Below are 14,061 nucleotides of genomic sequence, written 5' to 3'. Positions count from 1 at the left end.
CCCACAACCCTGGGATCATGACCTGAGCCATAATCAGGAGTTGGATGCTCAACAGACTGAACCACCCAGGTGCCCTCAGGGCTCACTCTTATGACCTCATTTAATTTTAATTAGCTCTTTAAAAGCCCTGTTTCCAAATGCAGTCACATGGGGGAATTAGGGTTTCAACAGACGAATTTGGCAGTGGGGGGGGACACAATTCAGTCCATAATAGTATCCCTACTGACTTGCTGAGTAATCCTGGGACAGTAATATATCTTTCTGTGCCTCAGTGTCCTCACACGTTTAATGAAGCTATGGCACATTCATTCTTCCTCTTCCTCACTAGATTGTCATGACATTAAATTAAATAGTACATGGGAAGATGAACATAATTATTAACACATAAGATACTTGTAATTCTGGGTCTCACAATTCTGAGTTTGCCTAACAGGAGAGACCCTTTGTAGACTCACATAGTAAATTCATAGGGTAAAGGGATGTATAAGCTATCTGATGCTGTGTAACAAACCGTCCCAAAACTGAATGACTTTCTTGCAGGTCTGTGAGTTGGCTGGGTGGTTCTTCTTCTGGTCTTATTCGTGTAGCTGCAGTCTGGTTACTGCTCAGCTCACTTGGGTGGTCTAGACCTGCTGGGCTGGGATGCCTAAACCTTTCTCTCCCTGGGGTCTTTCATGCTGGGCTTCTTCACATGATTCTAGAAACATTCCAAAAGACAGAGGTGGGGCTAATTCCGTTGGGGGCCGTTATTGTAACAATTCTCCACAAAGTCCATACGGTGGGTCAGCATGTCCCACACATGCACCTAGAGACCAATGAGTTATGGCCTCACTCTTGGCAACAATCTGGTGCCTGCCAACTTGTTTCTAACTCCGTGCTCAGCCAGTCCAGCTCCAAAGCTCTGCCCGTCGGCTGTGTCTTTGGTTTGGGGCCCTGTGTATGCTCTTTGGCCTTGCTGCTGCATCTGAAGACTTTGATTTGGATTATCTTTTAAACTTTTTTTTAACGTTTATTTATTTATTTTTGAGAGAGTGTGTGAGCAGGAGAGGGGCAGAGAAAGAAGGAGACAGAGAACCTCAAGCAGGCTCCGTGCTGTCAGCCCAGGGCCCAATGAAGGGCTTGAACCTCTGAACAGTGAGTTCATAACCTGAGCCAAAAACAAGAGTCAGATGGTTAACTGACTGGGCGACCTAGGCACCCCTGGATTATCTCCTAGCCTTCCTGCTCCTGACCGCACCCTACTCTGCTTCCTGGAACTCCCAGCCCAGCCCAGCACCCTCAGCTGCACCTTTAGCTGACCTGCTGTCTCCCCTGGGGAAGTTTATATACCACCAGAGGATTCTCTTGACCAATTCCAGAAAAACTGCTTAATGCATCTGAAAGTACAAAATATTTCTTTTCCCTTTTATTCACCCCAAACTAATAAGCTCCAATAATGCAGGCCTTTGAGAAATTCCACAATTTGTGTTCCACATTTTAGTCACTTTGTGTGTGTGTGTGTGTGTGTGTGTGTTTGTTTTTGTTTTGTTTGGTTTTGGTTTTTTGGTCTCTCACACATGTCCTTTAGAACTCATGAATTATTAACTCTTTTGCACTGTTGGTGGGAATGCAAACTGGTGCAGCTGCTCTGGAAAACAGTATCGAGGTTCCTCAAAAAACTAAAAATAGAATTACCCTATGACCCAGCAATAGCACTACTAGGAATTTATCCAAAGGATACAGGAGTGCTGATTCATAGGGGCACATGTACCCCAATGTTTATTAACAGCGCTATCAACAATAACCAAATTACGGAAAGAGCCCAAATGTCCATCCACTGATGAATGGATAAAGAAGATGTGGTTTATATACACAATGGAATACTACTTGGCAATGAGAAAGAATGAAATCCTGCCATTTGCAACAGCGTGGGTGGAACTGGAGGGTATTATGCTAAGTGAAATAAATCAGTCAGAGAAAGACAGATACATGTTTTCACGCACATGTGGAATTTGAGAAACTTAACAGAAGACCGTGGGGGAAGGGAAGGGGAAAAAATAGTTTCAAACAGAGAGGGAGGCAAACCATAAGAGACTCTTAAATACAGAGAACAAACTGAGGGTTGATAGGGGAGGGGCGGGGGAGAGGAGAAAATGGGTGATGGGCATTGAGGAGGGCACTTGTTGGGATGGGCACTGGGTGTTGTATGTAAGTGATGAATCATAGGGATCTACTCCCAAAGCCACGAGCACACTGTGCACACTGTAAGCTAACTTGACAATAAATTATATTAAAAAAAAAAAGGAATCTCAATCAAGTAAGAAGACACTGACTCCTATAACTAAACAGCAGTCCAGAGTCTAAGGGGAAAAAAAGTCAATAGAAAATTTTGTGCAGCCAATGGATTCTAAGAGACATATTCAGTTCTATGTTTCTGTTGTTCTTAAAAATCCCTGCATTGCATTCTATTTTGTGCTCTTTAACTTCTCAATAAAGTACAACTAGACTTTAAAAAAAAAAAGAACTCATGAATTATTGAGAATATAAACGTATGATATTGTCATTGATAAGGGCTACAAAAGGAAAAGATAATACCAATAAGACCAATATACAAACCCAGGATGGTTTGGGTAGGCTGTGAAAAGTTACATGAATCATATTTGCCTAATTGAATCATTTTTTTTAAAGAAATATCTTTTCAACTTTTTTTTTTAATTTTTTTTTTCAACGTTTATTTATTTTTGGGACAGAGAGAGACAGAGCATGAACGGGGGAGGGGCAGAGAGAGAGAGGGAGACACAGAATCGGAAACAGGCTCCAGGCTCTGAGCCGTCAGCCCAGAGCCTGACGCGGGGCTCGAACTCCCGGACCGCGACATCGTGACCTGGCTGAAGTCGGATGCTTAACCGACTGCGCCACCCAGGCGCCCCTCTTTTCAACTTTTTAAACATTAGTTTATTATTGAGGGACAGAGAGAGACAGAGAATGAGCAGGGGAGGGGCCAAGAGATGGGGAGACACAGAATCTGAAGCAGGCTCCAGGCTCCGAGCTGTCAGCACAGAGCCTGACGCGGGGCTCGAACTCACAAACCACAAGATCATGACCTGGGCTGAAGTTGGACACTCAACCGACAGAGCCACCCAGGAGCGCCCCGAATCGTATTTTTTGATGTAGTAGCAGGACTAGCTGCCTAAGGACCCTCAGAGAGCTGTAAGGCAGAGCATAGAATTATTTGATAATAGGGCACCTGGGCGGCTCAGTCGGTTAAGCGTCCGACTTCGGCTCAGGTCATGATCTTGCGGTTTAGTGAGTTCGAACCCCACCTCGGGTTCTGTGCTGACAGCCTGCAGCCTGCTTCTGATTCTGTCTCCCTCTCTGTCTCTCCCCCACTTGCACTCCGTCTCTCTCTCTCTCTCAAAAATAAACATTAAAAAACATTTTTAAGAATTATTTGGTAATAAAATTTGGATTTTATGTAAACCAAGTGTTTGTAAGGGGCAGCGTTTTGGTAAAGATACTGCCGATTGTTAAAATGATTCCAGTGCTTTAAGGTGTATTAAGTTAAAAAACATAAAGAACAGGACAATTGCATAGTCAAGTGCTTTTTTTGTATAAAGGAGAGAGAGAGAATATATATACTGTAACGTAACGTAACACAATATGACATAAGTGTGTGTGTTTCTGCATGGGTACACCTGTCTCCTTTCTTTGGAGATATCTGTAAGAAGCCAGTAATAGCGACTCTTAGGGTAAAAAATGGGTATCTGACTGCAGGATAGAAGGGAGATTTTTCAACTTATCCTTTGCCCCTTTTGAATTTTGTACCAAAAATAAATCAATACTGTGGGAGCAGGCATTGCCTGGGGGCGGGACATGAGGGAGCCCTCCCGGGTGCTAGAAGTGGGTCCTGGGCCTTGGTCTGAGTGGTGATTATGTGCGTGAACACATGTGGAAAGTCATCAGTCCATACACTTAAGATCCGTGCGCTTTACTGTAAGTTGTATTTCCAAGAAAGTGATGTATTTTCATGAAAAAAAAGTGAAATATATTAAAAATGATTTTTAAAAGACAAATAAATGATTTTTTTTCAAAGACCAGGATTTATTGCCTTGTTTCACAAAAGTAGATGTGTTTCTGGAAAGTTTCCTTATGCCAGTTTCTATAAAACAAATTATAATTTCCAACTGGTTTCTACCATAATGTCTAAGATGTGCTCGTGGACTTCATTCCAGGGCTGGTCTTGATGTGAGGTTAAGTGCCTGCTGGAGTGAACCCTCCGCCCTCCGAGACTGTGCTCGATGGTCGTGGGAGAGAGGACAGGTGATGAGTCTCCCTGAAAAGCCTGGGAAATAGGGGCCCAGCAGAGAATAAAGGAGGAGAAGTCACTCCCCGAGCACCTCCGCCTCCCAGAAGGAGCTTACTGGGCGCCACACGCACTGGGCCCACTGAGGCACAGAACCCTTCCGAGAAGCCAGAGAGAACATGAAAATGGGAAAAGAGAACCATATGCTAATCGTCCACTCATGTCCTCAGCCCTTTACGGCCTTTGAAGCCCTTTTACACCCATGATATCTTTTGACCCTGAAACAAGCCCATTAATGTGCAGTGCACGTGTTGGTCATCCTGTTTTATGAATGAGGAAGGAAGCTGGGGCCTGCAGAGTGAAGTCACAAGGGGGTGACGGAACCAGGACTCAACATCATGTTTTTAAAATTCGAAATCCGATGTGCCTCTTGCTGCTTCCCAGAGAGGTCACAGAGCCTCTACGACCAGTTCTGCTTCCCCACCGTGTGATGTGGGGCAAGTGGCCGAATCTCTCTGCGCCTCCTTATTCTCGTCTGTACAATGGACCTGTGTAAGGATTAAATGAGCTGATGCGTGGAAAGCACACAGTAAGTGCTCTTTAAACGTTAGCTCTTGGGAGGGCGCCTGGGTGGCTCAGTCGGTTAAGCGTCCGACTTCAGCTCAGGTCATGATCTCACGGTCCAGGAGTTCGAGCCCCGCGTCGGGCTCTGGGCTGACGGCTCGGAGCCTGGAGCCTGCTTCGGATTCTGTGTCTCCCGCTCTCTCCGCCCCTCCCCCACTCACACTCTGTCTCTGTGTCTCAAAAAATGAATAATGATCGGGCATCTGGGCCACCCTTGAGGGCTGTAAGCTCAAGACACGGGCAGGTGGGCTCAGGGTGCCAGGCTGGGTGTCCCATGGCGAAAATGAACAGCCAGCTCTTTTTTCAGGGGGCGGAGGGGTGAGAGGGGCCGATTTGCCGATTTCCATGGTGAGTTCTCCCACTGTGACCAGTTTCAGAGAGGAGCGGGGTCCTGGGGTCCAGCCATGGGAGAGAGGCAGGCAGCAGTGAGGAAAAGGCCAAGGGATGAGGCCACAGTCAGAGTTAGGAGCATCTCGTCCTGGGCCCTGAGAGAGTCCACAGGAGTGCCACGTGGCCTTGCACATGTCATTTCACGTCTTTGACCTCCAGGCGCCTCAGTGGAAGAAAAAGAGCACGTGGCCTGACAGAGCTAGTGTGAATCCAGGCCAGAGGATAGGTTTTGAGCACTCGCTCAAAACATAAGAGAGTCCTAGAACTCTTTTATGAGAGTCTATAGAGCTCCCTCTGCCAAGTTCTGGGGTGCAGGGATGAATAAAAGAGGGTCAGTGCTGGGGAAGGGCAGGCGTGAAGGTTCTAGAACTGCATCAGTGTGGCCATAGCAACGATTAGTAAGTACGGTGACCGCCTTGCCGTATCTGAGCCACACAATTCATCCCAACGGTCCCAGGACGGACTGTGGGCCAGAGGCTGGGAAACATGGTGAACAAGAGACAAAGTCCCTGCCCTCCAGGAACTTACATTTTCAGCGGTGGAGATAGATACCAGTCTTAATGCAAACTGGATAGAGCAGTATAGCTTTGGTGTGATGGAAGGAGCGAAGCAGTGTCGACAGATGACCGGCTCAGGAACCGGTCCTGCCCTTTCGGAGTGAGCTGTCTATCAGAATCACCACCAAGCTTTAAAAGTCTGATGCCACAGCCCCAGCCAAACTCAGGGCTTCTTATTTGAGCTTGCCCACTCCCAGCCTGGGCATTGGGAGTGTTTCAAAAGATTCCCAAGTGATTTTAATGACCTAGACACTGAGCTCCCTTAGAGCCAGGACTTTGATTTTTTTCAACTTTTTATCCCCGGATCCTCCATAAATATGGGCATCACAGCATAAGGAGGCAGACAGAGCAGGAGGAAAGAGCTGATACCTGTGAATGCCTGTAATAATCACGGGTGGCCCGTCACTGTTCTGAATGCCGGACACGTATCCATTCAGTTGACATGTCAGTCCCTAGAGAGGTAGGACCATGGTTATCCCTCCTTTGACAGGTGAGGAAACCCCCACACGGAGTGGCGAAGCCTCGCCCAAGACAACGCAGCCCGTAAGTGGCAGAGCTGTGTGGTGGCCCGGACCCATTAATCCCTGGGAGATACTGCCCCCTAGTGCTAGCTGGGGTCAGACTTTGGAATCCTGTGGGCCTGGGTCTGAATTTGAATACATTCGTTACTCCCCGGCTGGGTGACCACGGACAGGTTATTCAGTCTTGCTCATCCGTAAAACGTGGTCGCTTGAAACAATGCCAAAAGGCCGTTACGGAATGAAGTGAGATGATGCGGGCCGAGTGCTCACCACATCATAAAATAATAACGCCAGCAATGACGAACACAGGCAGAAATGAATGAGTGAATGAATGAATGCCATTCCTGGAGCCCCAGCGTGCTGGCAGCAACGTCACCTCCTTGTGCCTGCGGAAGGGAGATTTCCCAGAAGGGGAGGCCTTCCAGGTGACTCGGGGTCCACCAGGCCTTCCAGAGATGCCCTCACCCTGACACCCGTCAGCCTTCTCTCTTCCCTCTGAGTTTTCCCACCAGGGTGGGCGTGCATGGGCACCAGAGCTCCCAGACTGCTGGGGAACCTCCAGCTTTTTAGAGGTAGGGACCTTTCGCAGAAGAAATTCAAAGCCCTCGGAGGCTCTGCCGCCCGACAGCCAGAGCCTGGGATGCACAGTGTCAGCGAGTGAGGAATCCAGGGTGAGGAGATGCTGGGAGAGGTCAAGGGCTGCCTGGGTCACAGGGGGCCATTTGGGTTCCCAGGGGACAACCCTCTCAGTGTCCGTGGCTCTCCGGTGGGACCCCCGAGTTCTGCCAAGTCCAGGCCCTCCCCTACCCTCTGGTCCTTCCACTTTTCCATGACCCCACACTCGTTCGTGGCCTAACAAGTGATCCCCTTCTCACTGGGTGCTCCCAGGTAGTGCTTCCCTGAGGCCACTCAGCCCCTGGGCTCTGGCACTGATGTCTTAGCAACCCTGCGTAGCAGGTTGGGCCCCTGGAGAAGAACAGGTGAGTCTTCCTTTGTTCCTTCCTTTATGTTCCTCTTAACATGGGAAACCACTTTTGTCCTTGGGATTATAGAAGTGATATGCGATAGTGAAAAAAATCCAAATCCACAGAAGCACCTAAAGAAGAAAGCAAATCAACCACTCCTGCAGTATATTGGGTAGCCCTTAAGATGTTGCAGATATAAAACATCTCCATCCAAGCAGGACTGGAATGTTCCACTGCACAATGGTTGGGAATGCTGCCTCCGCTACCCCATGTTATGTGCCCACAAACAAATTATTCAACCAATGAAGCCGTGGTTTTCTCATCTGTAAAATGAGGATCCAAATTAGCACCTACTTCTAATATTATTCAGAATCAGGGGCGCCTGGGTGGCTCAGTCAGTTGTGCATCCGATTTCAGCTCAGGTCGTGATCTCAAGGTTGGTGGATTCGAGCCCCACATGGGTCTTTGGGCTGATGGGTGCGGAGCCTGCTTGGGATTCTCTGTCTGCCTCTCTCTCTGCCTCTCCCCCGCTCACACACTCTCTTTCTTTCTCAAAAACAAACATTAAAAAAAAAAAAAAAAAAGGAGAAAACAGAAGAATCGAACGAAATAATCGCCTCCAAGGCCTTAGCACAGTGCTTGACACACAGTGAGCGTTTAAAAGTGTTCGATCCTTCTGTGGTTGTTCCTTGCTTAACGCATCCCGGCGGTCTTCCCAAGGCAGCACATCAACATTTAAGCCTTCCCTTCCAGCAGCCGCATGGTTCGCTGCATGGATACAGCAGTTTGTCTGAGTCCCTCTGGATGGGCATAAGTTTATGGGCAAAGGTCTCCCCATTTGGATGGGTTATTTCTGTAGTCCTCAGTTTGGGAGAACTATTGTAAATCATGTCCATGAATCTTGTCGCACTGGCCTGTCTCCTTGCGGTAGATTCTCAGAATTGTAAACCTAGGTCAAAAGGTTAAAATGTTGGGATGTGCAGGGCTCAGGACTTGGACCTCTTCCTTCCGTTTCATGCATGCTTTGATAGTCTTTTTTTTTTTTTTTAAGTTTATTTACTTATTTTGAGAGAGAGAGAGAGAGGGGGGATGTGTGCACAAGCAGGGGGGCAGAAAGTAAGAGAGAGAATCCCAAGCATGTTCCGCGATGTCAGCGCAGATCCCAACTTGGGGCTCGAACTCACCAACTGTGAGATCATGACCTGAGCTGAAATCAAGAGTCGGACGCTCAACCGCCTGAGTGGCTCACGTTTGATGTACACTTTGACCCCCATCTCTGGGTTGACAGCTCCCACGTTTACATCCCCAGTCCAGACCTGGTACCCGGGCTCAGGCACGCCACCACTGGACGTGGCCAGGAGTGGGTGCCTCAGCTATGACTTGTCCACGTCAGAGATCTGATGTGCTGCTGTTCCCTGACCCGCCGCTTCCACGGTTTTCTGATCTCAGTCAACAGGAGCTCCGTCCTCCATGCTGTCAGGTCAGAGGTCTCACTCAGTGTCACCTTTGGCTCCTTCCGCCTCTCTTACCACGTTCACCCTGGGAGGGAATCTCTGCTCTACCTTCAGAATAAATCCAGAATCCAGTCCCTCCTCATCGCCTCTCTCACCGGGGGGGGGGGGGGGGGGGGTTGGTGTCACAGCCTCTAAACTGTTTCCACCCTCCCCACATTCAGTCTGTCACAACAAGCAGCAGGGGGGAGTCTGTTAAATCAGATGCCCCGCCCTCTAACGACTCTCCATCTCACTCAGCCCTTGGAGGGCCCCCACATCTGCCTCCCCTGACCTCACCTTTAGTTTAGGGATGATCTGACTATGATCTGATGTCTTCTCTTAGTTCCTTCCTGCCCACTCTGCTCCAGACATCCTGGCCTCCTCACTGTTCTTCACATGTGCCAGGCAGGCTCCCACCTCAGGACCTTGGCACTTGCTGTTCCTTCCACCCGGAATGCTCTTCCCTCTGATACCTGTGTGGCTCCCTCCCTTATTTCTTTCCTTAAGGATTTTTTTTTTAATGTATTCTTAATGTTTATTTATTTTTGAGACAGAGAGAGAGAGAGAGAGAGAGAGAAAGAACACGATCAGGGGAGGGGCAGAGAGAGAGGGAGACACAGAATCTGAAGCAGCCTCCAGGCCTGAGCCGTCAGCACAGAGCCTGATGTGGGACTCAGACTCACAAACCACGAGATCATGACCTGAGCCGAAGTCAGATGCTTAACCGACTGAACCATCCAGGCATCCCTTCTTTGGTATTTTTTAAAGGTCCCCAAGTGATGCTAATGTACAGCCCAGGCTGAGAACCATACTGGTGACCAACAGTCCTGGGTTATCTGGGACTTTCCAGGTCTTAGCACTGTTAAGTCCTATGTCCCCAGCACCACCTCAGCCCTTGAGCAAACAGGGATGCTCAGTTACCCCCTCCCCAAAGGAACAAATCCACGTTTTCTGAATTCCAAGTCAAGACACACGGTCTGGGCACTGACGACTGCAAATCAGTCGTTTGTTTGTTTGTTAAAGTTTATTTATATTTTTAAGTAATCCTCACACCCAACATGGGGCTCAAATTTACGCCCCCGAGATCGAGGGTCGCATGCTCTACAGACTGAGCCAGCCAGGCGCCCCTGGAAATCAGCTATTTGAAAGATCAGCTTGGAACCGTGGATGACAGAGGCCGCAGGGTCAGCCGGGAGCTGGGCCAGACTCTGAAGGGGAGAGTCTTCACCCACAGTGGCCAGCTGTGGGTCAGTCAGACAGGTCCCCATCATCGGGCCTCCCGGGGCTCCAGCCGCTGGCCGCCCGCTCCATGGCCTTCACCCAGCGGTCCCTCAGCTCCTCGGTTTCAGCCTTGAAAGTGTAGAGCTGGCCTGACTGTTGCAGCTGGAAGAGCCGGGGGTCTGCCTGGGTCCCAGCAGTCACCTGGTAGCCCAGCAGCGGGATGGAGGTGTGAGCCCGCATGTCCTGGGAGGGGAGGAGAGAGCCATGGGCCGCCGTCTTTCTGTTCAGCCCCAGTGCCTCAGACAGCCGATTTGAAGGCGATAGCCACATCCCCACCTCTCACTTCCGAAACACCCACGAAGCAGGTGGACTGCCGGGAGGGCATCCAGGAAGAAGAGGACTGGCTGCTCGCTGGACAGAGTCTGGCCCCAGCTCTGAAAGCCACTAACCCTGACGGGAGGGAAGCATGTCCTCACTGGGGCTCAGTTTCCTCCTCGGGCACATGGGGCCAACAATACCCACCCCATACACACATGAACTGCGAGAAGGCCAAGGTCTGGGAGGCGGGCGGTGGCATTACCTGAGGGGCAGCGTAGATGTAGAGGACGAGGGGGTCATCCTGGGGGATCACGCACCAACCCCGGGGGCCGCTCTTGCCCCACTTGTCCCCGACCAGCTGCAGGAAGCTGCACATTAGGCTCTGCTCCGACCCTGCCGCAGACCCTTTCTACAACCAGAGACGGAGGCTGTCAGGGAACAGAGCGCCCACTCTGTGACAGACGCTGGTTTGGGGGCTTTGACAATCACTATTTCGCAGCCTTGCGGCAACGCTGTAAGGAGGGGTTGCTCGTCCCTGAGCCTCAGAGAGGTCCCGTCGCGGGCCTGTGGTCACACAGCTGGCCGGTGGCAGGGCTGCGGTCCAAACCCGGCCAGCCGGAGTTTGGGGCAGGTGCCAGGAGGGGCTTCTCACCTGCGAGTTGCCCCAGGGAACAGAACGGGGGCCTGAGAAGGGAGTGGGCCTGTGGCCTAGCGGGCAGGGAAGGCACGAGCAGGGAGTGGGGAAAACTGGAAAGCGGGCAGAGGTCCACGGAAGGGAACCACCTTGAAACCTGGGAGCTGTGTTCAGCTGGAATGGGGGGAAGGGGTCTTCTCCCACTTCCCTGGGACGGTGGGATGTCAACCTGGCCTTCAACCAGGCAGAGGGGCAGTGGTGGCTAGTGTCTGGGCTGGGGAACATTGTGGCAGGAAGTGAACGCGGCTCGTGCCCCACAGGTGTCGACTGGCAGGGAGGGAGCAGCTTGGGGAGCACCTGTGGGTGTGGAGAGTGGCTCCACCAGCCCCAAGGCAGCAGAGAGAACATACGTGGCAGAGGCCAGACAGCTGGCTCCTAACTTGCTGGGTGACCTCGGATAAGCTGCCTCTCTGGGCCTGGGTCTCCATGGGACAGGTCCCTAAAGTCCCCTCCACTTAGAATGGAGTTTCCACTCTGCCTCTTTCCAGAAGTGGGACCCTGACCTGCAGCCTCAGTCTTCCCATCTGTGAAATGGGATCAGAGACACCGGCTCTCTTCACCTCCGGAGACTTCCGGGGCAGGGCATGGGCATACAGACAGGAACTGTGCGGAGAGGTCGTTGTGATTATTGGATGGGGCCAGAGGTCAGGTGGAGAGTCCGGATGACAGCCTAGAGCCAAAGGTTGCTTCCGTTTGGTGACAGCTCTGTTTGCGGGGGAAGGGGAGGGGTGCCCAGGGGCAGAGAGGAGGATGGGAAATGTGACCGCAGCTGGCTTGTTCCTTTGCACCGAGGACGGTGCCAGCACGTGGCGGGCGCCTGCACACGGCTGCTGGGTGGAGATCCTTGGCCCTCACCTCCAGGATGCCCCGCCTCCTGTCCTCCTTGTCCTCGGGGAGCACGCTGCCGGTGAGGAAGGTGTAGCAGTGGAAGCAGACTCTGTTGGGCCTGTTGTCGTCGTATTTGAGCTCAGCCCGGTAGTCGGAGCACTTGGCACACACCACCTGGGGGGTGAGGCAGGGGAGGACCGCGTCTGTACCCCGGCCTGGGGGGCGGGGGCATGAGAGCAACCAGGGACAGGAGGAAGACAGAGCAAGCTTCGGGAGAGGGATGGAGGCAGAGACAGGTGGTCCCCTGTGCTGGCAGAAGCCCCGGGGCCTGGAGGCCACGGCATGGGGGAGGGGAGAGCTCAGGCTCTGGGCTCCCCCAGCCGGGGGCTCGAAGGCAGGTCCCCCACTGCAGGTGCCTCTTGATTCCCCCTTCGTAAGGGCGGCTGTGAATCCCAGGGGCTTCCCTGCACACACGGCTGCACCTAATCGCTTCTCCAAGCTCTCTCTCCCCTCAGCATCTCACCTGGTTCTCCCACCGCCCCACCAGGTGGAAGCGCTGGGGCTGTCATCCCCTCCCGACAGCAAGGGACTTGCCGAGGGCCACTTGGCTGGCCCTCCATATACGGGACAGGTATTTAAAGCCCCATGGTTTAGCTTTAGGATTCGTGCACATTTTGCATTCCACTCAATCCTAGAGTCAAGCATGTTTTCATAGAAAAATAATGGGCTGAGGGGCACCTGCGTGGCTCAGTTAAGCATCCGACTTCAGCTCAGGTCACATGATCTCACGGTTTGTGGGTTCGAGCCCCGCGTCGGGCTCTGTGCTGACAGCTCAGAGCCTGGAGCTTGCCTCGGATTCTGTGTCTCCCTCTCTCTCTGCCCCCCCACCCCGCCTGCTCACACTCCGTCTCTCTCTCTCAAAAATAAATGAACATTAAAAAACTTAAAAATAAAAAAAAAAAAAAGATGAGCTGGTCGTTCTTGCCAGGAAGACCCAGCATGTGTACTCTGTGGAGCGGGGCCCGCCCCGAGCCCAGCCCAGAGAAAGCCCCCAGACAGGCCAATGTGGGTCATGCTGGGGAGGCCAGGAGAAAGAGGCTTGACAAGACTCAGAGAGAAACATGGGTGCTGCGGGATGTAACTTCCAGGAAGACTGGAGTGTCACGCTGAGCCCGGGATGTGGGATTGGAAGCGGGGGCCAAAACACAGAGATGAGGGGGCTCGTCTGGGTGCCCAGCACAGCACGTGGCCCGGGAGGGACCCACAGAAAGCCTGGTCCGCCCCACCCTCACCAGGATTCCCGTCTGGCAGGTGGGGAGACAGAAACTGGGCGCCCAAACCACTGAAAGAATGACTCACAGAATACAAAGGTAGGTGCGGGCAAGGGAAACGCTGAAATTGGGCCAAGGGGCTCTCACGTAGTCCCACACGGGGGGGCTTCAACGACCTTGGGAGTATTTTAATTTATTGAGATTTAAAGTGTTTACACAGTTAGTGTGTATTTATTGTCTCCTCCACCGGCTTTTTATTTTGAAAAACTTCAAACCTACAGACAAATTGAAAGAATAGCATAGGATACTGCCCCCATCACACTCACCAACTGCTAACATTTTTGCCACATTTGCTTTATCTCTCCCTCTCTATCCATGTATTTTTTCCCTGAATCGTCTGAGTGCAAATTACAGTCCTCATGACACCGCACCCTCAAATATGTAGCTGGCATCTCCTAAAAACAAGGGCATTTTCCTGCCTATTCATAACGTCATGATCATACTTGGGAAATTTAGCATCGATACAATATTACTATCTATAGATGGCTCGTGACCAAATTTCCCTGACGTTCCCCAGAACGACCTCTGTGGCTAGTTTTGTTTTTCCCATCCACAATCCAATTAAGGATTATACATTTCATTTTTTTTTTTTTTTTTGGTCAGAATGTTGTCTTTCTTCCATATACCTTGAAGGTATTGTTATGTCTTCCATGTGCCACATAGGTATTGTTATTCTTTGTGCCTCTTTGCATTTCTTAACTATTTTTAATAATTTTTGAGGAAGTACTTACAAAGTCGCAAGTGTGAATTGACCCGACCCTTCTTTACAGACGTGAGTCACCAAGAACAGTAGCTAATCCCCAGATCCTGTCCATTAGGTTCTGATACAACTTGTCA

At 51.0% G+C, this 14,061-nt stretch overlaps 1 protein-coding gene across 4 annotated transcripts in view; it reads right to left on the bottom strand.

Moving 5' to 3' along the window:
• Positions 1–4,079: 4,079 nt before the first annotated feature.
• FGD2 (FYVE, RhoGEF and PH domain containing 2) overlaps positions 4,080–14,061 on the bottom strand; it is a 29,767-nt gene continuing 19,785 nt past the window's right edge. For 2 of the 4 annotated variants that reach the window (XM_030315401.1, XM_030315403.1), the window contains 3 exons: positions 11,921–12,067; positions 10,634–10,780; positions 9,842–10,296 (listed from right to left, as the gene is read on the bottom strand). In XM_030315401.1, coding sequence (XP_030171261.1) covers positions 10,081–10,296; positions 10,634–10,780; positions 11,921–12,067 — 510 coding nt within the window. In that variant the 3' untranslated portion in view covers positions 9,842–10,080. The other 2 variants (XM_030315402.1, XM_030315404.1) reach the window with 2 other exon arrangements.

This window comes from Lynx canadensis, chromosome B2 (assembly GCF_007474595.2).
Source record: "Lynx canadensis isolate LIC74 chromosome B2, mLynCan4.pri.v2, whole genome shotgun sequence".
NCBI lineage: Eukaryota > Metazoa > Chordata > Mammalia > Carnivora > Felidae > Lynx > Lynx canadensis.
Note: the sequence above shows the minus strand (reverse complement) of the source record. Positions and strands in the feature narration are given on the sequence as shown.